General features: G+C 45.9%; 1 protein-coding gene across 1 annotated transcript in view; it reads right to left on the bottom strand.

Moving 5' to 3' along the window:
• Nucleotides 1-3,771: 3,771 nt before the first annotated feature.
• Nucleotides 3,772-23,540, bottom strand: part of MAB21L3 (mab-21 like 3) — a 176,481-nt gene continuing 156,712 nt past the window's right edge. The window contains exons 5-6 of the mRNA XM_053705720.1: nucleotides 16,108-16,302; nucleotides 3,772-5,575 (exon numbers count right to left, since the gene is read on the bottom strand). Of these exons, the coding sequence (XP_053561695.1) occupies nucleotides 5,315-5,575; nucleotides 16,108-16,302 (456 nt within the window). The 3' untranslated portion in view covers nucleotides 3,772-5,314. The remainder of the gene's footprint in view (nucleotides 5,576-16,107; nucleotides 16,303-23,540) is intronic.

Genomic DNA, 23,540 nt, shown 5'->3' with positions numbered 1-23,540 from the left:
TGAACTTAAGTTTCACCTACACTACAGATTCTATATGTATCAACTATTTAGACTTAAGCCTCACTGGGGAAAGCAGTGGTAAAATCACCTCTAAAGTATACCGTAAGCCCATTTCAGGCAACACACTTCTGCATGCCTCCAGTTGCCACCCTAAGAACACATCTTATGCTGTTGCTAAAGGCCAGTTTACCAGGCTTAAGAGGAATTGTAGCAACACTGCAGACTATGTACATGAGGCTGAGTGTCTAGAAAAGAGACTCAAAGATAGAAAATATGCCCGTAGACATATCAAACAAGCTAGACTAGCTGTTGATAAGCTGGATAGGGACCAACTTCTGGTAGACAAACCCAAAACCACACATAATGACTTTAAAGGTGTACACTTTGTGACAACTTTCAGCACACAGTATCCCCAGATCTGTAATATAGTTAGGAAACATTTTCCTCTACTGGCAGCTGACGATATGCTGGTAGAAACCGTAAAACAAGGGGTTAGGTGCTCTTATAAAAAAAGTCCTACATTGGCATCCATTCTGTCCCCAACAGAATTAAAACAGACATCACGACACAATAGTTCCTGGTTACAACACTCAGGTATGTTTAAATGTGGGCACAGAAAGTGCAAACCCTGTGACTTTGTCTGGGTTACAAAAGAATTTACCTCTACAATAACAGGTCAGACATACCCCATTAAATCCTGCCTTAATTGCCAAAGCACTGATGTCATATATGTCATCGTATGCACTATGTGCAGGGTCCAATATGTAGGGTTAACCTCTAGGGATATAAATTCCCATATTAGAGAACACTTCTCAACTATCACTAAAGGTACATCCAGTACACCTCTGGTTCAACATTTTGCTACCAAACATAGTTGTAGTTTGAACTCTCTCAGATGGGTGGCAATTGAACAAGCCAAGGTGCCCAAGAGAGGAGGCAACCTTGAAACTATACTTGCGAAAAGAGAAGTGTATTGGATCTACACTTTGAGAACAAGGTTACCTTTAGGATTAAATTCGAGATACGATTTAATCAACTTTTGGGAATAGCATTGGTGTCTCTCCTGATACTATACTTGCCACATATACCTTCATTCAGCTGTAAATGACATGTGACACGTTTCATTTATTAGGATAACATGTTGAATATAAGTATAATACATACAGTGAACTTATTTACATATCTCATATTTCACCATCCTTTTACATACTCAACTTATACATTTAGCTTAGTGCTTTTTGTATTTGGTATTTTGAACTTCCATTTCTGTGTTTGTTTTCTTTTTATTTTTATTTTTCCCCTATCTTCTATTTCCCTTATACTATATTTAATATATGGGATCTATACATTTCTACATTTCTGTGGTTCTATACAGATTATAGCAGAGATATGTTACACACATGAGCATAAATGCTAGAATATTTATTCAGCAATAACACAGGGCAGATTAAAGTTCCTCTCTCCCTGAAAGTGCTCATCTGTTTGTAACATTTCTGTGGTACAATAATATTTCCCTAACAGGGAATATTAAAAAAGTTATAAATATATAAATTAAATTGAATTCATTTGATAGAATATTACCTACATTATTTTGTTACATATAGCTTATAGGTATTAAATTTAGTAGTGGTCTTTAGAAATTTTAGAACTAACGTTTTTTTGTACAGAATATTCATTACATAATCTGTTTTATATGTTTGCTTACCATACCACTCTACTTTGAGTACTATAATTTTTCACTAACATAATAATTCCCTAATGTGTACCAAATAGCAAGTATACTACTGTTGTTAAGTCCAGGGAACAAAGAGTTAATAATTCTTCAAATTTGTGGAGTGTGGGCGTGCTTTGTATATACCTTTTGTCCAATTGTATTGTATCACTGATTTTTTAAGAATGCATTCACCTGCATGACACCTATGGCTATGATTACGGCTGCGTGCCGAAACATGTAAGCTTTGGTGTCACGCTCACACACACCTATCTTGTATGCTGTCTTCTAGCCTATTTGGCGTTTTAACTGAGCCCAATAAAAGTTGGATTTTATTTTGAACTAAAGCTGGATCCTGCCCTTCTTTGTGACTTTTTCGCTTTTGCACCAGCACTTGGATCTGCTTAGCCTCTGTGTATTAGTAACCTGTTGTTAAACCCGGGTGAAGAGTGAGCACCGCCCCCCGACTGGAGATTCCCGTCACGTCACGACTGACGTCAGAGGACGCGCTTGGCAAGACAGGAACGCTGCTAAAGCCGCATGTGAGTGCCGGATGTCTTTTGGAGCTATTAGCCCATCGATATACCTTAGATCGTGACTGTGTAGGTCCTCCGGCAGCCCAGAACTCTGACACAGAAGGTTCGTTAAGAAGGGGGCGACTGGAGCTCATATGGGGTAAGTCCCGGACACAACACGAAAAAATTATGCATATTTGCTTGCATCGTAGTTTGCATATTTGAAGAGTATCTCCCACTAAACTTTTATTGTTATCATATGAACAGACACAGACTCTCCCTGGGACCAATGCACAATGCACTTTTAAATTCTTTTAATAACTCCATGTTAAAGACAATACTTCATATCTCTTGATGTATGTAATATTTAGCACTTATGTATTTTGGTTAATAGTCTAAATATTGCAAATGTATTATCTGCTTTAGCAGACATCACATTACATATATTTTATAAATATTAGTACTATGACACATTATACTTTAATGTGTCATTGTTTTGTATTGAATAAATATGTTCAATGATTTTCACATAGAAAAATCTGTAATAATAAAACTCATCTTCATAAACAACTTATTTCCTCTGACTTATTTTTCTATATTATTTTCTATCAGGTAACCATGCCATTCAAGTGTGCAATCTCAGGGGATTGTATGTATTGATAATGTATCTTTATTTTAAGGATTATATTATATCTGCATTTGTCTCTTTAATATGAGGATTTGACATATTTCTTAAAGGGATAGTCTATTCAAAATTATATTCATGAATCAGAGCATGCAGTATTAATATACTTAAATATGTACTCCTATAATCTATTTAACTTCATTATCATCTGTAATTTTGTAAAGCAGGAATGTAAGCTTAGGAATCTTCCCATTTGGATTCTGCACATGGGGAACGCTTCATGATTGTTGTCCTTAGTTTGGTATTTGCAATGTGGGAGGCTGGCGGTTTAGGGGTTAATAGTTTAATTTAGTATTTGCGATGTGAGAGGCCGGCGGTTTAGGGGTTAATATGTTTATTTAGGTGTTAGCGATGCGGGTGTGCGGCAGATTAGGGGTTAATAACTTTAATTAGTGTCGGCAATGTCAGGGCACGGCAGATTATGGGTTAATAAATTTATTTAGAGTCGTCGATGTCGGGGGGGCGGCGGTATGTAGACTAGGAGCTCATGCTAGGGTGTTCTTTCATAACCTTCGTGTCCCCATAGACATCAATGGGGATTGCGTTATAGTGATCGCCATTATGCAATCGCAGGTGTTAATTTTTTTCTAGCACTCTCCATTGATATCTATGGGGGGGAAGTGCACGAGCACGTCAAGTCAGGTCTTGGCTTTTGTGCGGAATGGCGCTTAACGCACAGCACAAGAAGGTTTTTCTGTAACTTATAATGGCAGCGCAACTTCAATACCACTACATATTTATTATTTGTGCACCGGGTTTAGCGCACAACTTGTAATCTCTGTGATTGTAAGGTAGTGGGGACACAGGTCAGTATGGCCCATGAAAGAACACAGACAAATAAAATAAGTGAAGGTAACCACCACATTTCTTTTCATTTTATTTGTTTACTGTAAATACCTGGAAAACCAGTACATAAAATGTTTAGAAACAATGCTACTGCGACCTTGTAGAATAAAGTCGGAACCCGTGGTCAATAAGTATAAAAGGGAAACCTCCAGTACATAAAATGTTTAGAAACAATGCTACTGGGACCTTGTAGAATAAAGTCGGAACCCTTGGTCAATAAGTATAAAAGGGAAACCTCCAGTACATAAAATGTTTAGAAACAATGCTACTGGGACCTTGTAGAATAAAGTCGGAACCCTTGGTCAATAAGTATAAAAGGGAAACCTCCAGTACATAAAATGTTTAGAAACAATGCTACTGGGACCTTGTAGAATAAAGTCGGAACCCTTGGTCAATAGGTATAAAAGGGAAACCTCCAGTACATAAAATGTTTAGAAACAATGCTACTGGGACCTTGTAGAATAAAGTCGGAACCCTTGGTCAATAAGTATAAAAGGGAAACCTCCAGTAAATAATAACGCACTGCATAAAACTCTAGCCCGGCGTAATGAGTAATACAAATATCTGAACCCTCAGGAAGAAGACAAATGACAGCTGCTCTCAGTAACAAAGGAGCAGTTGAGGAATTTAAAAAAAGAGGGGAAAAAAGCACAATTACTAACTGTAACTGCTTTACTAATTCAGTGCGTAACAACATAAAATACACAAAGGGACCCCCCCCACAATCCCTGTGTATATAACAGAGGGTATAAGGCTGCATTGAGATGTAACTCCCAGGTGAATTAGCTGAATAGTAATTAGCAGCTATTACCACATAATAACGTTTCCATGATTACTAGAATATGTATGAAAAGTTTAACTAATAAAGGTGGAATTAATCTGTTAGATGTGTATGTCCCTGGCTATGATGTACCTACTAATAACCTGTGGGCTATGTAAAGATCTATTTACCTGATACTTAAAAAAAACAGCCATGTTGGTAACCCTACATGGGTTACTGCAGCACACCAATGTGATATAGTCCTGGATTTCATTATTTAAATATCCTTTTAATCTCAGTTAACTTGATCTACTGTCTCTTGGAGCAATTTCATAAAACATTTCCACTCTGCTAGGGTGGGAAGAGGTCTGAGCTCCATTGGTGGCCTGCTCTTGGTCTATAGGGGATAATATATGATCCACTAGGGTGTGGTCTGCAAGTGGGTGAATACTCAGCATATGGACAAGAGGTCTCAGTTCCATGGGTGACCTGTTCTTGGTATATTGGGGATAATATATGATCTGCTAGGGTGGAGTCAAGTGGGTGAATGCTCAGCATACAGACAAGATGGGCAAGAGGTCTCAGTTCCACGGGTGACCTGTTCTTGGTATATTGGGGATAATATATGATCTGCTAGGGGGGAGTCAAGTGGGTGAATGCTCAGCATACAGACAAGAGGTCTCATCTCCATGTGTTGCCTGCACTTGGTCTACAGGGGATAATATCTGCTCAGTTTGCCTGGGGTCAGCAGATGGCTCATGTTCTTGGTAGAGCTCATATTGTGTGATATTGAGATACTAGCAAACTGAAGAGTTCACTGTGTATAAAGCAGATTTTATAGAGGGGTTCTTTAAGAAGATCACCAGTTTGCCAGCGAGGATATCAAGTTGTGTAGCATCTGCATTTTTCAGGAGATTAGCATTGCGGATAAAGTAATGACGTAGGAATCTCTGTTTTGAACATTTTAAGAGTCTACGAACAACTCTCAAGAAACAGCGAGCAAAATCTTTCCAGGCTTTTGTTGAGGGGTGTTTTTCACATGCCCAAAGCACAATCATCTGTTAGAAAGAACAAGTGTTAGACCTCTAAATACAGTAGAATTGCATAATATAAAGATAATGTCATAACATTTAAGCAGGAAATGTATCATGTATCATGTGACAGCCATCAGCCAATCACAGACCTAGTATACCCTATGAACTTGTGCACATGCACAAATTAGAAAGTCTCTTAAAACTCATGCTCTTCCTGAATCAAAGTTTCATTTTGACTTAAGTGTCTCTTTAATACAGACTGACGTTACACAAACTGTCCCTCACCCAGCAGAAAGACTCAGACAACTCCCCTGCAGGTGACACAGACAGGAGGGAGCTATAGGACATGAGATCTGTCCCTCCCCTGCAGGTGACACAGACAGGAGGGAGCTATAGGACATGAGATCTGTCCCTCCCTAGAGGTGACACAAGAGGGAGCTATAGGTCATGTAGTCTGTCCCTCTCCTGCACGTGACACAGACAGGAGGGAGCTATAGGACATGAGATTTGTCCCTCCCCTGCAGGTGACACAGACAGGAGGGAGCTATAGGACATGGGGTCTGTCCCTCCCCTGCAGGTGACACAGACAGGAGGGAGCTATAGGACATGAGGTCTCTCCCTATCCTACAGGTGACACAGACAGGAGGGAGCTATCGAACATGAGGTCTCTCCCTATCCTACAGGTGACACAGACAGGAGGGAGCTATCGGACATGTAGTCTGTCCCTCCCCTGCAGGTGACACAGGAGGGAGCTATAGGACATGTAGTCTGTCCTTCCCCTGCAGGTGACACAGGAGGGAGCTATAGGACATGTAGTCTGTCCCTCTTCTGCAGGTGACACCGACAGGAGGGAGCTATAGGACATGAGATTTGTCCCTCCCCTGCAGGTGACACAGACAGGAGGGAGCTATAGGACATGAGATCTGTCCCTCCCCTGCAGGTGACACAGACAGGAGGGAGCTATAGGACATGTAGTTTGTACCTCCCCTGCAGGTGACACAGACAGGAGGGAGCTATAGGACATGTAGTCTGTACCTCCCCTGCAGGTGACACAGACACGAGGGAGCTATAGGACATCAGGTCTCTCCCTATCCTACAGGTGACACAGACAGGAGGGAGCTATCGAACATGAGGTCTCTCCCTATCCTACAGGTGACACAGACAGGAGGGAGCTATCGGACATGTAGTCTGTTCCTCCCCTGCAGGTGACACAGGAGGGATCTATAGGACATGTAGTCTGTCCTTCCCCTGAAGGTGACACAGGAGGGAGCTATAGGACATGTAGTCTGTCCCTCTCCTACAGGTGACACCGACAGGAGGGAGCTATAGGACATGAGATCTGTCCCTCCCCTACAGGTGACAGACAGGAGGGAGCTATAGACATGTAGTCTGTACCTCCCCTGCAGGTGACACAGACAGGAGGGAGCTATAGGACATGAGATCTGTCCCTCCCCTACAGGTGACACTGACAGGAGGGAGCTATAGGACATGAGGTCTCTCCCTATGCTACAGGTGACACAGACAGGAGGGAGCTATCGGACATGTAGTCTGTCCCTCCCCTGCAGGTGACACAGGAGGGAGCTATAGGACATGTAGTCTGTCCTTCCCCTGCAGGTGACACAGGAGGGAGCTATAGGACATGTAGTCTGTACCTCCCCTGCAGGTGACACAGGAGGGAGCTATAGGACATGTAGTCTGTACCTCCCCTGCAGGTGACACAGGAGGGAGCTATAGGACATGGGCTCTGTCCCTCCCCTGCAGGTGACAAAGACAGGAGGGAGCTATAGGACACAAGGGGGACACAGGAGAGAGCTATAGGACATGTAGTCTGTACCTCCCCTGCAGGTGACACAGACAGGAGGGAGCTATAGGACATGTAGTCTGTACCTCCCCTACAGGTGACATAGACAGGAGGGAGCTATAGGTCATGTAGTCTGTACCTCCCCTGCAGGTGACACAGACAGGAGGGAGCTATAGGACATGTAGTCTGTACCTCCCCTACAGGTGACATAGACAGGAGGGAGCTATAGGTCATGTAGTCTGTCCATCCCCTGCAGGTGACACAGACAGGAGGGAGCTATAGGACATGAGATCTGTCCCTCCCCTGCAGGTGACACAGAGAGGAGGGAGCTATAAGACATGAGATCTGTCCCTCCCCTGCAGGTGACACAGACAGGAGGGAGCTATAGGACATGGGGTCTGTCCTTCCCCTGCAGGTGACACAGGAGGGAGCTATAGGACATTGGGTCTGTCCTTCCCCTGCAGGTTACACAGGAGGGAGCTATAGGTCATGTAGTCTGTCCTTCCCCTGCAGGTGACACAGGAGGGAGCTATAGGACATGAGGTCTGTACCTCCCCTGCAGGTGACACAGACAGGAGGGAGCTATAGGACATGTAGTCTGTCCTTCCCCTGCAGGTGACACAGGAGGGAGCTATAGGACATGAGGTCTGTACCTCCCCTGCAGGTGACACAGACAGGAGGGAGCTATAGGACATGAGATCTGTCCCTCCCCTGCAGGTGACACAGACAGGAGGGAGCTATAGGACATGAAGTCTGTACCTCCCCTGCAGGTGACACAGACAGGAGGGAGCTATAGGACATGAGATCTGTCCCTCCCCTGCAGGTGACACAGACAGGAGGGAGCTATAGGACATGGGCTCTGTCCCTCCCTGCAGGTGACAAAGACAGGAGGGAGCTATAGGACACAAGGGGGACACAGGAGAGAGCTATAGGACATGAGATCTGCCCCTCCCCTGCAGGTGACACAAACAGGAGGGAGCTATAGGACATGTAGTCTGTCCCTCCCCTGCAGGTGACACAGACAGGAGGGAGCTTTGGGACATGAGATCTGTCCCTCCCCTGCAGGTGACACAGACAGGAGGGAGATATGGGACATGAGATCTGTCCCTCCCCTGCAGGTGACACAAACAGGAGGGAGCTATAGGACATGTAGTCTGTCCCTCCCCTGCAGGTGACACAGACAGGAGGGAGCTATAGGACATGTAGTCTGTCCCTCCCCTGCAGTTGACACAGACAGGAGGGAGCTATAGGACATGTAGTCTGTCCCTCCCCTGCAGGTGACACAGACAGGAGGGAGCTATAGGACATGTAGTCTGTCCCTCCCCTGCAGGTGACACAGACAGGAGGGAGCTATAGGACATGTAGTCTGTCCCTCCCCTGCAGGTGACACAGACAGGAGGGAGCTATAGGACACAAGGGGGACACAGGAGAGAGCTATAGGACATGAGATCTGTCACTCCCCTGCAGGTGACACAGACAGGAGGGAGCTATAGGACATGTAGTCTGTCCACCCCCTGCAGGTGACACAGGAGGGAGCTATAGGACATGAGATCTGCCCCTCCCCTGCAGGTGACACAAACAGGAGGGAGCTATAGGACATGTAGTCTGTCCCTCCCCTGCAGGTGACACAGACAGGAGGGAGCTATGGGACATGAGATCTGTCCCTCCCCTGCAGGTGACACAGACAGGAGGGAGCTATGGGACATGAGATCTGTCCCTCCCCTGCAGGTGACACAAACAGGAGGGAGCTATAGGACATGTAGTCTGTCCCTCCCCTGCAGGTGACACAGACAGGAGGGAGCTATAGGACATGTAGTCTGTCCCTCCCCTGCAGTTGACACAGACAGGAGGGAGCTATAGGACATATAGTCTGTCCCTCCCCTGCAGGTGACACAGACAGGAGGGAGCTATAGGACGTGATATTTGTCCCTCCCCTGCAGGTGACACAGACATGAGGGAGCTATAGGACATGAGATCTGTCCCTCCCCTGCATGTGACACTGATAGGAGGGAGCTATAGGACATGGGGTCTGTCCTTCCCCTGCAGGTGACACAGACAGGAGGAAGCTATAGGACATGGGATCTGTCCCTCCCCTACAGGTGACATAGACAGGAGGGAGCTATAGGACATGAGATCTGTCCCTCCCCTGCAGGTGACACAGACAGGAGGGAGCTATAGGACATGTAGTCTGTACCTCCCCTGCAGGTGACACAGACAGGAGGGAGCTATAGGACATGAGATCTGTCCCTCCCCTGCAGGTGACACAGACAGGAGGGAGCTATAGGACATGTAGTCTGTACCTCCCCTGCAGGTGACACAGGCAGGAGGGAGCTATAGGACATGAGGTCTGTCCCTTCCTTGCAGGTGACACAGACAGGAGGGAGCTATAGGACATGTAGTCTGTCCTTCCCTGCAGGTGACACAGACAGGAGGGAGCTATAGGACATGGGGTCTGTCCTTCCCCTGCAGGTGACACAGACAGGAGGGAGCTATAGGACATGAGATCTGTCCCTCCCTAGAGGTGACACAAGAGGGAGCTATAGGTCATGTAGTCTGTCCCTCTCCTGCACGTGACACAGACAGGAGGGAGCTATAGGACATGAGATTTGTCCCTCCCCTGCAGGTGACACAGACAGGAGGGAGCTATAGGACATGGGGTCTGTCCCTCCCCTGCAGGTGACACAGACAGGAGGGAGCTATAGGACATGAGGTCTCTCCCTATCCTACAGGTGACACAGACAGGAGGGAGCTATCGAACATGAGGTCTCTCCCTATCCTACAGGTGACACAGACAGGAGGGAGCTATCGGACATGTAGTCTGTCCCTCCCCTGCAGGTGACACAGGAGGGAGCTATAGGACATGTAGTCTGTCCTTCCCCTGCAGGTGACACAGGAGGGAGCTATAGGACATGTAGTCTGTCCCTCTTCTGCAGGTGACACCGACAGGAGGGAGCTATAGGACATGAGATTTGTCCCTCCCCTGCAGGTGACACAGACAGGAGGGAGCTATAGGACATGAGATCTGTCCCTCCCCTGCAGGTGACACAGACAGGAGGGAGCTATAGGACATGTAGTTTGTACCTCCCCTGCAGGTGACACAGACAGGAGGGAGCTATAGGACATGTAGTCTGTACCTCCCCTGCAGGTGACACAGACACGAGGGAGCTATAGGACATCAGGTCTCTCCCTATCCTACAGGTGACACAGACAGGAGGGAGCTATCGAACATGAGGTCTCTCCCTATCCTACAGGTGACACAGACAGGAGGGAGCTATCGGACATGTAGTCTGTTCCTCCCCTGCAGGTGACACAGGAGGGATCTATAGGACATGTAGTCTGTCCTTCCCCTGAAGGTGACACAGGAGGGAGCTATAGGACATGTAGTCTGTCCCTCTCCTACAGGTGACACCGACAGGAGGGAGCTATAGGACATGAGATCTGTCCCTCCCCTACAGGTGACAGACAGGAGGGAGCTATAGACATGTAGTCTGTACCTCCCCTGCAGGTGACACAGACAGGAGGGAGCTATAGGACATGAGATCTGTCCCTCCCCTACAGGTGACACTGACAGGAGGGAGCTATAGGACATGAGGTCTCTCCCTATGCTACAGGTGACACAGACAGGAGGGAGCTATCGGACATGTAGTCTGTCCCTCCCCTGCAGGTGACACAGGAGGGAGCTATAGGACATGTAGTCTGTCCTTCCCCTGCAGGTGACACAGGAGGGAGCTATAGGACATGTAGTCTGTACCTCCCCTGCAGGTGACACAGGAGGGAGCTATAGGACATGTAGTCTGTACCTCCCCTGCAGGTGACACAGGAGGGAGCTATAGGACATGGGCTCTGTCCCTCCCCTGCAGGTGACAAAGACAGGAGGGAGCTATAGGACACAAGGGGGACACAGGAGAGAGCTATAGGACATGTAGTCTGTACCTCCCCTGCAGGTGACACAGACAGGAGGGAGCTATAGGACATGTAGTCTGTACCTCCCCTACAGGTGACATAGACAGGAGGGAGCTATAGGTCATGTAGTCTGTACCTCCCCTGCAGGTGACACAGACAGGAGGGAGCTATAGGACATGTAGTCTGTACCTCCCCTACAGGTGACATAGACAGGAGGGAGCTATAGGTCATGTAGTCTGTCCATCCCCTGCAGGTGACACAGACAGGAGGGAGCTATAGGACATGAGATCTGTCCCTCCCCTGCAGGTGACACAGAGAGGAGGGAGCTATAAGACATGAGATCTGTCCCTCCCCTGCAGGTGACACAGACAGGAGGGAGCTATAGGACATGGGGTCTGTCCTTCCCCTGCAGGTGACACAGGAGGGAGCTATAGGACATTGGGTCTGTCCTTCCCCTGCAGGTTACACAGGAGGGAGCTATAGGTCATGTAGTCTGTCCTTCCCCTGCAGGTGACACAGGAGGGAGCTATAGGACATGAGGTCTGTACCTCCCCTGCAGGTGACACAGACAGGAGGGAGCTATAGGACATGTAGTCTGTCCTTCCCCTGCAGGTGACACAGGAGGGAGCTATAGGACATGTAGTCTGTCCTTCCCCTGCAGGTGACACAGGAGGGAGCTATAGGACATGAGGTCTGTACCTCCCCTGCAGGTGACACAGACAGGAGGGAGCTATAGGACATGAGATCTGTCCCTCCCCTGCAGGTGACACAGACAGGAGGGAGCTATAGGACATGAAGTCTGTACCTCCCCTGCAGGTGACACAGACAGGAGGGAGCTATAGGACATGAGATCTGTCCCTCCCCTGCAGGTGACAAAGACAGGAGGGAGCTATAGGACACAAGGGGGACACAGGAGGGAGCTATAGGACATGGGCTCTGTCCCTCCCTGCAGGTGACAAAGACAGGAGGGAGCTATAGGACACAAGGGGGACACAGGAGAGAGCTATAGGACATGAGATCTGCCCCTCCCCTGCAGGTGACACAAACAGGAGGGAGCTATAGGACATGTAGTCTGTCCCTCCCCTGCAGGTGACACAGACAGGAGGGAGCTTTGGGACATGAGATCTGTCCCTCCCCTGCAGGTGACACAGACAGGAGGGAGCTATGGGACATGAGATCTGTCCCTCCCCTGCAGGTGACACAAACAGGAGGGAGCTATAGGACATGTAGTCTGTCCCTCCCCTGCAGGTGACACAGACAGGAGGGAGCTATAGGACATGTAGTCTGTCCCTCCCCTGCAGTTGACACAGACAGGAGGGAGCTATAGGACATGTAGTCTGTCCCTCCCCTGCAGGTGACACAGACAGGAGGGAGCTATAGGACATGTAGTCTGTCCCTCCCCTGCAGGTGACACAGACAGGAGGGAGCTATAGGACACAAGGGGGACACAGGAGAGAGCTATAGGACATGAGATCTGTCACTCCCCTGCAGGTGACACAGACAGGAGGGAGCTATAGGACATGTAGTCTGTCCACCCCCTGCAGGTGACACAGGAGGGAGCTATAGGACATGAGATCTGCCCCTCCCCTGCAGGTGACACAAACAGGAGGGAGCTATAGGACATGTAGTCTGTCCCTCCCCTGCAGGTGAAACAGACAGGAGGGAGCTATGGGACATGAGATCTGTCCCTCCCCTGCAGGTGACACAGACAGGAGGGAGCTATGGGACATGAGATCTGTCCCTCCCCTGCAGGTGACACAAACAGGAGGGAGCTATAGGACATGTAGTCTGTCCCTCCCCTGCAGGTGACACAGACAGGAGGGAGCTATAGGACATGTAGTCTGTCCCTCCCCTGCAGTTGACACAGACAGGAGGGAGCTATAGGACATATAGTCTGTCCCTCCCCTGCAGGTGACACAGACAGGAGGGAGCTATAGGACATGATATTTGTCCCTCCCCTGCAGGTGACACAGACATGAGGGAGCTATAGGACATGAGATCTGTCCCTCCCCTGCATGTGACACTGATAGGAGGGAGCTATAGGACATGGGGTCTGTCCTTCCCCTGCAGGTGACACAGACAGGAGGAAGCTATAGGACATGGGATCTGTCCCTCCCCTACAGGTGACATAGACAGGAGGGAGCTATAGGACATGAGATCTGTCCCTCCCCTGCAGGTGACACAGACAGGAGGGAGCTATAGGACATGTAGTCTGTACCTCCCCTGCAGGTGACACAGACAGGAGGGAGCTATAGGACATGAGATCTGTCCCTCCCCTGCAGGTGACACAGACAGGAGGGAGCTATAGGACATGTAGTCTGTACCTCCCCTGCAGGTGACACAGGCAGGAGGGAGCTATAGGACATGAGGTCTGTCCCTTCCTTGCAGGTGACACAGACAGGAGGGAGCTATAGGACATGTAGTCTGTCCTTCCCTGCAGGTGACACAGACAGGAGGGAGCTATAGGACATGGGGTCTGTCCTTCCCCTGCAGGTGACACAGACAGGAGGGAGCTATAGGACATGAGATCTGTCCCTCCTCTGCAGGTGACACAGCCAGGAGGGAGCTATAAGACATGGGGTCTGTCCTTCCCCTGCAGGTGACACAGACAGGAGGGAGCTATAGGACATGAGGTCTCTCCCTATCCTACAGGTGACACAGACAGGAGGGAGCTATCGGACATGTAGTCTGTCCCTCCCCTGCAGGTGACACAGGAGGGAGCTATAGGACATGTAGTCTGTCCTTCCCCTGCAGGTGACACAGGGGGGAGCTATAGGACATGTAGTCTGTCCTTCCCCTGCAGGTGACACAGGAGGGAGCTATAGGACATGTAGTCTGTACCTCCCCTACAGGTGACACAGGAGGGAGCTATAGGACATGTAGTCTGTCCTTCCCCTGCAGGTGACACAGGAGGGAGCTATAGGACATGTAGTCTGTCCTTCCCCTGCAGGTGACACAGGAGGGAGCTATAGGACATGTAGTCTGTACCTCCCCTGCAGGTGACACAGGAGGGAGCTATAGGTCATGTAGTCTGTCCTTCCCCTGCAGGTGACACAGGAGGGAGCTATAGGACATGTAGTCTGTCCTTCCCCTGCAGGTGACACAGACAGGAGGGAACTATAGGACATGAGATCTGTCCCTCCCCTACAGGTGACACAGACAGGAGGGAGCTATAGGACATGAGATTTGTCCCTCCCCTGCAGGTGACACAGACAGGAGGGAGCTTTAGGATATAAGATCCGTCCCTCCCCTGCAGGTGACAAAGACAGGAGGGAGCTATAGGACACAAGGGGGACACAGGAGAGAGCTATAGGACATGTAGTCTGTACCTCCCCTGCAGGTGACACAGACAGGAGGGAGCTATAGGACATGTAGTCTGTACCTCCCCTGCAGGTGACACAGACAGGAGGGAGCTATAGGACATGAGATCTGTCCCTCCCCTGCAGGTGACACAGACAGGAGGAAGCTATAGGACATGAGATCTGTCACTCCCCTGCAGGAGACACAGACAGGAGGGAGCTATAGGACATGAGATCTGTCCCTCCCTAGAGGTGGCACAAGAGGGAGCTATATGTCATGTAGTCTGTCCCTCCCCTACAGGTGACATAGACAGGAGGGAGCTATAAGTCATGTAGTCTGTCCTTCCCCTGCAGGTGACACAGGAGGGAGCTATAGGACACGTAGTCTGTCCTTCCCCTGCAGGTGACACAGGAGGGAGCTATAGGACATGAGATCTGTCCCTCCCCTGCAGGTGACACAGACAGGAGGGAGCTATAGGACATGTAGTCTGTACTTCCCCTGCAGGTGACACAGACAGGAGGGAGCTATAGGACATGTAGTCTGTCCCTCCCCTACAGGTGACACAGACAGGAGGGAGCTATAGGACATGAGGTCTGTCCTTCCCTGCAGGTGACACAGACAGGAGGGAGCTATAGGACATGTCGTCTGTCCTTCCCTGCAGGTGACACAGACAGGAGGGAGCTATAGGACATTGGGTCTGTCCTTCCCCTGCAGGTGACACAGCCAGGAGGGAGCTATAGGACATTGGGTCTGTCCTTCCCCTGCAGGTGACACAGACAGGAGGGAGCTATAGGACATGTAGTCTGTACCTCCCCTGCAGGTGACACAGACAGGAGGGAGCTATAGGACATGAGATCTGTCCCTCCCCTGAAGGTGACACAGCCAGGAGGGAGCTATAGGACATGGGGTCTGTCCTTCCCCTGCAGGTGACACAGACAGGAGGGAGCTATAGGACATTGGGTCTGTCCTTCCCCTGCAGGTGACACAGACAGGAGGGAGAAATAGGACATTGGGTCTGTCCTTCCCCTGCAGGTGACACAGACAGGAGGGAGCTATAGGACATGAGATCTGTCCCTCCCCTGCAGGTGAAACAGACAGGAGGGAGCTATAGGACATGTAGTCTGTCCCTCCCCTGCAGGTGACACAAACAAGAGGGAGCTATAGGACATTGGGTCTGTCCCTCCCCTGCAGGTGACACAGTGACTCAGACAGGAGGAAGCTATGGGATATGAGGTCTGTCCCTCCCCTGCAGGTGACACAGACACAAGGGAGCTATGTGACATGGGGTCTGTCTGTCCCCTGCAGGTAACAATGTGACAAACAGGAGGGAGCTATGGGACATGAGTTCTGTCCCTCCCCTGCAGGGTAACACAGTGGTACAGACACAAGGAAGCTATAGGACATGAGGTCTGTCCCTCCCCTGCCACTGAAACAGTGACACAGACACAAGGGAGCTATGTGACATGGGGTCTGTCCCTCCCCTGCAGAGTGACACAGTGACACAGATGAGAGCTATCGGGCCTTTGTGCATGGTGGCATTACATATACATACCTGTAGGTGGTGAGAGGTGATAACTGGTTGACTTGCCGGACACCATATGTCTTCTTTTAACTGTCGAACAGCTCGTAAACATTTCATACGGCATCCTCCATCCTCATCCATCTCCTCCAGTAGGAGGCGCTCTGCCCGTAGGAATGAGAACTGCCAGTGGTAATTTGTCCTTGCCAGGAGGTCAAAGCCAAAGGACTGGGGGCAAGAAAATGTGTGCAAATGTGAGAGACAGAAGACAGGTTAACTATACCAGTAGCTGTCTGATATGGTTAAGGACTTCCTACATTATTGTATCAAGTACGTCAGTTATATTGTATAAGAGCTCACTATATACCCCAGTTAGCTGTCAGTGTGACATATTTAATCTATTGTTAAACTGCTTTTTAAGCTGTGATCACAACCTTTTATAGGTTAAATGCTGTGTATATTTGTGTGTGGGGGGTTCCGGTACTCATTGATTATTGATTGATATATTGTGCCTGTACCTTTTGTGAAAGTAAAGGGACAAAAAGTATTTACAATGCTGGATATATTCTGCAGCGCCCCCTAGTAATAACTAGAGTATTTACAATGCTTGATGTATTCTGCAGCGCCCCCTAGTAATAACTAGAGTATTTACAATGCTTGATATATTCTGCAGCGCCCCCTAGTAATAACTAGAGTATTTACAATGCTTGATATATTCTGCAGCGCCCCCTAGTAATAACTAGAGTATTTACAATGCTTGGTATATTCTACAGCGCCCCCTAGTAATAACTAGAGAATTTACAATGCTTGATATATTCTGCAGCGCCCCCTAGTAATAACTAGAGTATTTACAATGCTTGATATATTCTGCAGAGCCCCCTAGTAATAACTAGAGTATTTATAATGCTTGATGTATTCTGCAGCGCCCCCTAGTAATAACTAGAGTATTTACAATGCTTGATATATTCTGCAGCACCCCCTAGTAATAACTAGAGTATTTACAATGCTTGATATATTCTGCAGCGCCCCCTAGTAATAACTAGACTATTTACAATGCTTGATATATTCTGCAGCACCCCCTAGCAATAACTAGAGTATTTACAATGCTTGGTATATTCTGCAGCGACCCCTAGTAATAACTAGAGTATTTATAATGCTTGATGTATTCTGCAGCGCCCCCTAGTAATAACTAGAGTATTTACAATGCTTGGTATATTCTGCAGCGCCCCCTAGTAATAACTAGAGTATTTACAATGCTTGATGTATTCTGCAGCGCCCCCTAGTAATAACTAGAGTATTTACAATGCTTGATATATTCTGCAGCGCCCCCTAGTAATAACTAGAGTATTTACAATGCTTGATATATTCTGCAGCGCCCCCTAGTAATAACTAGAGTATTTACAATGCTTGGTATATTCTACAGCGCCCCCTAGTAATAACTAGAGAATTTACAATGCTTGATATATTCTGCAGCGCCCCCTAGTAATAACTAGAGTATTTACAATGCTTGATATATTCTGCAGAGCCCCCTAGTAATAACTAGAGTATTTATAATGCTTGATGTATTCTGCAGCGCCCCCTAGTAATAACTAGAGTATTTACAATGCTTGGTATATTCTGCAGCGCCCCCTAGTAATAACTAGAGTATTTACAATGCTTGATGTATTCTGCAGCGCCCCCTAGTAATAACTAGAGTATTTACAATGCTTGATATATTCTGCAGCGCCCCCTAGTAATAACTAGAGTATTTACAATGCTTGATATATTCTGCAGCGCCCCCTAGTAATAACTAGAGTATTTACAATGCTTGGTATATTCTACAGCGCCCCCTAGTAATAACTAGAGAATTTACAATGCTTGATATATTCTGCAGCGCCCCCTAGTAATAACTAGAGTATTTACAATGCTTGATATATTCTGCAGAGCCCCCTAGTAATAACTAGAGTATTTATAATGCTTGATGTATTCTGCAGCGCCCCCTAGTAATAACTAGAGTATTTACAATGCTTGATATATTCTGCAGCACCCCCTAGTAATAACTAGAGTATTTACAATGCTTGATATATTCTGCAGCGCCCCCTAGTAATAACTAGACTATTTACAATGCTTGATATATTCTGCAGCACCCCCTAGCAATAACTAGAGTATTTACAATGCTTGGTATATTCTGCAGCGACCCCTAGTAATAACTAGAGTATTTATAATGCTTGATGTATTCTGCAGCGCCCCCTAGTAATAACTAGAGTATTTACAATGCTTGGTATATTCTGCAGCGCCCCCTAGTAATAACTAGAGTATTTATAATGCTTGATGTATTCTGCAGCGCCCCCTAGTAATAACTAGAGTATTTATAATGCTTGATGTATTCTGCAGCACCCCCTAGTAATAACTAGAGTATTTACAATGCTTGATGTATTCTGCAGCGCCCCCTAGTAATAACTAGAGTATTTACAATGCTTGATATATTCTGCAGCGCCCCCTAGTAATAACTAGAGTATTTACAATGCTTGATATATTCTGCAGCGCCCCCTAGTAATAACTAGAGTATTTATAATGCTTGATGTATTCTGCAGCGCCCCCTAGTAATAACTAGAGTATTTATAATGCTTGATATATTCTGCAGCGCCCCCTAGTAATAACTAGAGTATTTACAATGCTTGATGTATTCTGCAGCGCCCCCTAGAAATAACTAGAGTATTTACAATGCTTGATGTATTCTGCAGCGCCCCCTAGTAATAACTAGAGTATTTATAATGCTTGATGTATTCTGCAGCGCCCCCTAGAAATAACTAGAGTATTTACAATGCTTGATGTATTCTGCAGCGCCCCCTAGTAATAACTAGAGTATTTACAATGCTTGATATATTCTGCAGCACCCCCTAGTAATAACTAGAGTATTTATAATGCTTGATGTATTCTGCAGCACCCCCTAGTAATAACTAGAGTATTTACAATGCTTGATGTATTCTGCAGCGCCCCCTAGAAATAACTAGAGTATTTATAATGCTTGATGTATTCTGCAGCGCCCCCTAGTAATAAGTAGAGTATTTATAATGCTTGATGTATTCTGCAGCGCCCCCTTGTAATAACTAGAGTATTTATAATGCTAGATGTATTCTGCAGCGCCCCCTAGTAATAACTAGAGTATTTATAATGCTTGGTATATTCTGCAGCGCCCCCTCGTAATAACTAGAGTATTTACAATGCTTGATATATTCTGCAGCACCCCCTAGTAATAACTAGAGTATTTATAATGCTTGATGTATTCTGCAGCGCCCCCTAGTAATAACTAGAGTATTTATAATGCTTGATGTATTCTGCAGCACCCCCTAGTAATAACTAGAGTATTTACAATGCTTGATATATTCTGCAGCGCCCCCTAGTAATAACTAGAGTATTTACAATGCTTGATATATTCTGCAGCGCCCCCTAGTAATAACTAGAGTATTTATAATGTTTGATGTATTCTGCAGCGCCCCCTAGTAATAACTAGAGTATTTACAATGCTTGGTATATTCTGCAGCGCCCCCTAGTAATAACTAGAGTATTTACAATGCTTGATATATTCTGCAGCGCCCCCTAGTAATAACTAGAGTATTTACAATGCTTGGTATATTCTGCAGCGCCCCCTAGTAATAACTAGAGTATTTACAATGCTTGATATATTCTGCAGCCCCCCCCTAGTAATAACTAGAGTATTTATAATGCTTGATGTATTCTGCAGCGCCCCCTAGTAATAACTAGAGTATTTACAATGCTTGGTATATTCTGCAGCGCCCCCTAGTAATAACTAGAGTATTTACAATGCTTGATGTATTCTGCAGCGCCCCCTAGTAATAACTAGAGTATTTACAATGCTTGATGTAATCTGCAGCGCCCCCTAGTAATAACTAGAGTATTTACAATGCTTGATGTAATCTGCAGCGCCCCCTAGTAATAACTAGAGTATATACAATGCTTGATATATTCTGCAGCGCCCCCTAGTAATAACTAGAGTATTTACAATGCTTGATGTATTCTGCAGCGCCCCCTAGTAATAACTAGAGTATTTACAATGCTTGGTATATTCTGCAGCACCCCCTAGTAATAACTAGAGTATTTACAATGCTTGGTATATTCTGCAGCGCCCCCTAGTAATAACTAGAGTATTTACAATGCTTGGTATATTCTGCAGCACCCCCTAGTAATAACTAGAGTATTTACAATGCTTGGTATATTCTGCAGCGCCCCCTAGTAATAACTAGAGTATTTACAATGCTTGGTATATTCTGCAGCGCCCCCTAGTAATAACTAGAGTATTTATAATGCTTGATGTATTCTGCAGCGCCCCCTAGTAATAACTAGAGTATTTATAATGCTTGATGTATTCTGCAGCACCCCCTAGTAATAACTAGAGTATTTACAATGCTTGATGTATTCTGCAGCGCCCCCTAGTAATAACTAGAGTATTTACAATGCTTGATATATTCTGCAGCGCCCCCTAGTAATAACTAGAGTATTTACAATGCTTGATATATTCTGCAGCGCCCCCTAGTAATAACTAGAGTATTTATAATGCTTGATGTATTCTGCAGCGCCCCCTAGTAATAACTAGAGTATTTACAATGCTTGATGTATTCTGCAGCGCCCCCTAGAAATAACTAGAGTATTTACAATGCTTGATGTATTCTGCAGCGCCCCCTAGTAATAACTAGAGTATTTATAATGCTTGATGTATTCTGCAGCGCCCCCTAGAAATAACTAGAGTATTTACAATGCTTGATGTATTCTGCAGCGCCCCCTAGTAATAACTAGAGTATTTACAATGCTTGATATATTCTGCAGCACCCCCTAGTAATAACTAGAGTATTTATAATGCTTGATGTATTCTGCAGCACCCCCTAGTAATAACTAGAGTATTTACAATGCTTGATGTATTCTGCAGCGCCCCCTAGAAATAACTAGAGTATTTATAATGCTTGATGTATTCTGCAGCGCCCCCTAGTAATAAGTAGAGTATTTATAATGCTTGAAGTATTCTGCAGCGCCCCCTTGTAATAACTAGAGTATTTATAATGCTAGATGTATTCTGCAGCGCCCCCTAGTAATAACTAGAGTATTTATAATGCTTGGTATATTCTGCAGCGCCCCCTCGTAATAACTAGAGTATTTACAATGCTTGATATATTCTGCAACACCCCCTAGTAATAACTAGAGTATTTATAATGCTTGATGTATTCTGCAGCGCCCCCTAGTAATAACTAGAGTATTTATAATGCTTGATGTATTCTGCAGCACCCCCTAGTAATAACTAGAGTATTTACAATGCTTGATATATTCTGCAGCGCCCCCTAGTAATAACTAGAGTATTTACAATGCTTGATATATTCTGCAGCGCCCCCTAGTAATAACTAGAGTATTTATAATGCTTGATGTATTCTGCAGCGCCCCCTAGTAATAACTAGAGTATTTACAATGCTTGGTATATTCTGCAGCGCCCCCTAGTAATAACTAGAGTATTTACAATGCTTGATATATTCTGCAGCGCCCCCTAGTAATAACTAGAGTATTTACAATGCTTGGTATATTCTGCAGCGCCCCCTAGTAATAACTAGAGTATTTACAATGCTTGATATATTCTGCAGCCCCCCCCTAGTAATAACTAGAGTATTTATAATGCTTGATGTATTCTGCAGCGCCCCCTAGTAATAACTAGAGTATTTACAATGCTTGGTATATTCTGCAGCGCCCCCTAGTAATAACTAGAGTATTTACAATGCTTGATGTATTCTGCAGCGCCCCCTAGTAATAACTAGAGTATTTACAATGCTTGATGTAATCTGCAGCGCCCCCTAGTAATAACTAGAGTATTTACAATGCTTGATGTAATCTGCAGCGCCCCCTAGTAATAACTAGAGTATATACAATGCTTGATATATTCTGCAGCGCCCCCTAGTAATAACTAGAGTATTTACAATGCTTGATGTATTCTGCAGCGCCCCCTAGTAATAACTAGAGTATTTACAATGCTTGGTATATTCTGCAGCACCCCCTAGTAATAACTAGAGTATTTACAATGCTTGGTATATTCTGCAGCGCCCCCTAGTAATAACTAGAGTATTTACAATGCTTGGTATATTCTGCAGCACCCCCTAGTAATAACTAGAGTATTTACAATGCTTGGTATATTCTGCAGCGCCCCCTAGTAATAACTAGAGTATTTACAATGCTTGATATATTCTGCAGCGCCCCTAGTAATAACTAGAGTATTTACGATGCTTGGTATATTCTGCAGCGCCCCCTAGTAATAACTAGAGTATTTATAATGCTTGATGTATTCTGCAGCGCCCCCTAGTAATAACTAGAGTATTTACAATGCTTGATATATTCTGCAGCGCCCCCTAGTAATAACTAGAGTATTTACAATGCTTGATGTAATCTGCAGCGCCCCCTAGTAATAACTAGAGTATTTACAATGCTTGATATATTCTGCAGCGCCCCCTAGTAATAACTAGAGTATTTACAATGCTTGATGTAATCTGCAGCGCCCCCTAGTAATAACTAGAGTATTTACAATGCTTGATGTAATCTGCAGCGCCCCCTAGTAATAACTAGAGTATTTATAATGCTTGATGTAATCTGCAGCGCCCCCTAGTAATAACTAGAGTATTTACAATGCTTGATGTAATCTGCAGCGCCCCCTAGTAATAACTAGAGTATTTATAATGCTTGATGTATTCTGCAGCGCCCCGTAGTAATAACTAGAGTATTTACAATGCTTGATGTATTCTGCAGCGCCCCGTAGTAATAACTAGAGTATTTATAATGCTTGATGTATTCTGCAGCACCCCGTAGTAATAACTAGAGTATTTACATGTTAATTACAAATATTAGCTGCTATGATATGGAGGTACTCCACAAACAAAAGCCCTGGTTATATGGCAAAACAATTGTTCTGATCCTTAAGAGTTAAACACTAGCGCACTATGATTATTACAAGTGAATAGTAAAACTGAAATACCAGAGAATATTTAGCGGCGCCGACGTGCCTTTAGTGCCCCCTATAGTTGAAATGGATATTGCAACCTTACGGCTAGATTACGAGTTTTGTCGGTAAGGCTGTGCGGTGCTAACGAGCATTTTATGCTCACCGCTCACCTACAAGCAACGCTGGTATTACGGGTTTTTACAAACCCGGCGTTAGCCGCAGAAAAGTGAGCAGAGAGCAAAATTTAGCTTCACATCTCACTGTAATACCAGCGCTGCTTACGTTAGCGGTGAGCTGGCTGAACGTGCTCGTGCAAGATTTCCCCATATGAATCAATGGGGGATTAACGCCTAATCTGCCGCTCCGGACACAGCCGCCACCTACATTATACTTATGAACCTCTAATCGGCTGCTCCCAACATCGCCGACACCTACATTATATTTATTAACCTTTAATCTGCCACCCCCAATGTCGCCGCAACCTACCTACAATTATTAA

The sequence above is a fragment of the Bombina bombina genome, chromosome 3 (genome assembly GCF_027579735.1).
Source record: "Bombina bombina isolate aBomBom1 chromosome 3, aBomBom1.pri, whole genome shotgun sequence".
In the NCBI taxonomy this organism is placed as follows: Eukaryota; Metazoa; Chordata; class Amphibia; order Anura; family Bombinatoridae; genus Bombina; species Bombina bombina.
Note: the sequence above shows the minus strand (reverse complement) of the source record. Positions and strands in the feature narration are given on the sequence as shown.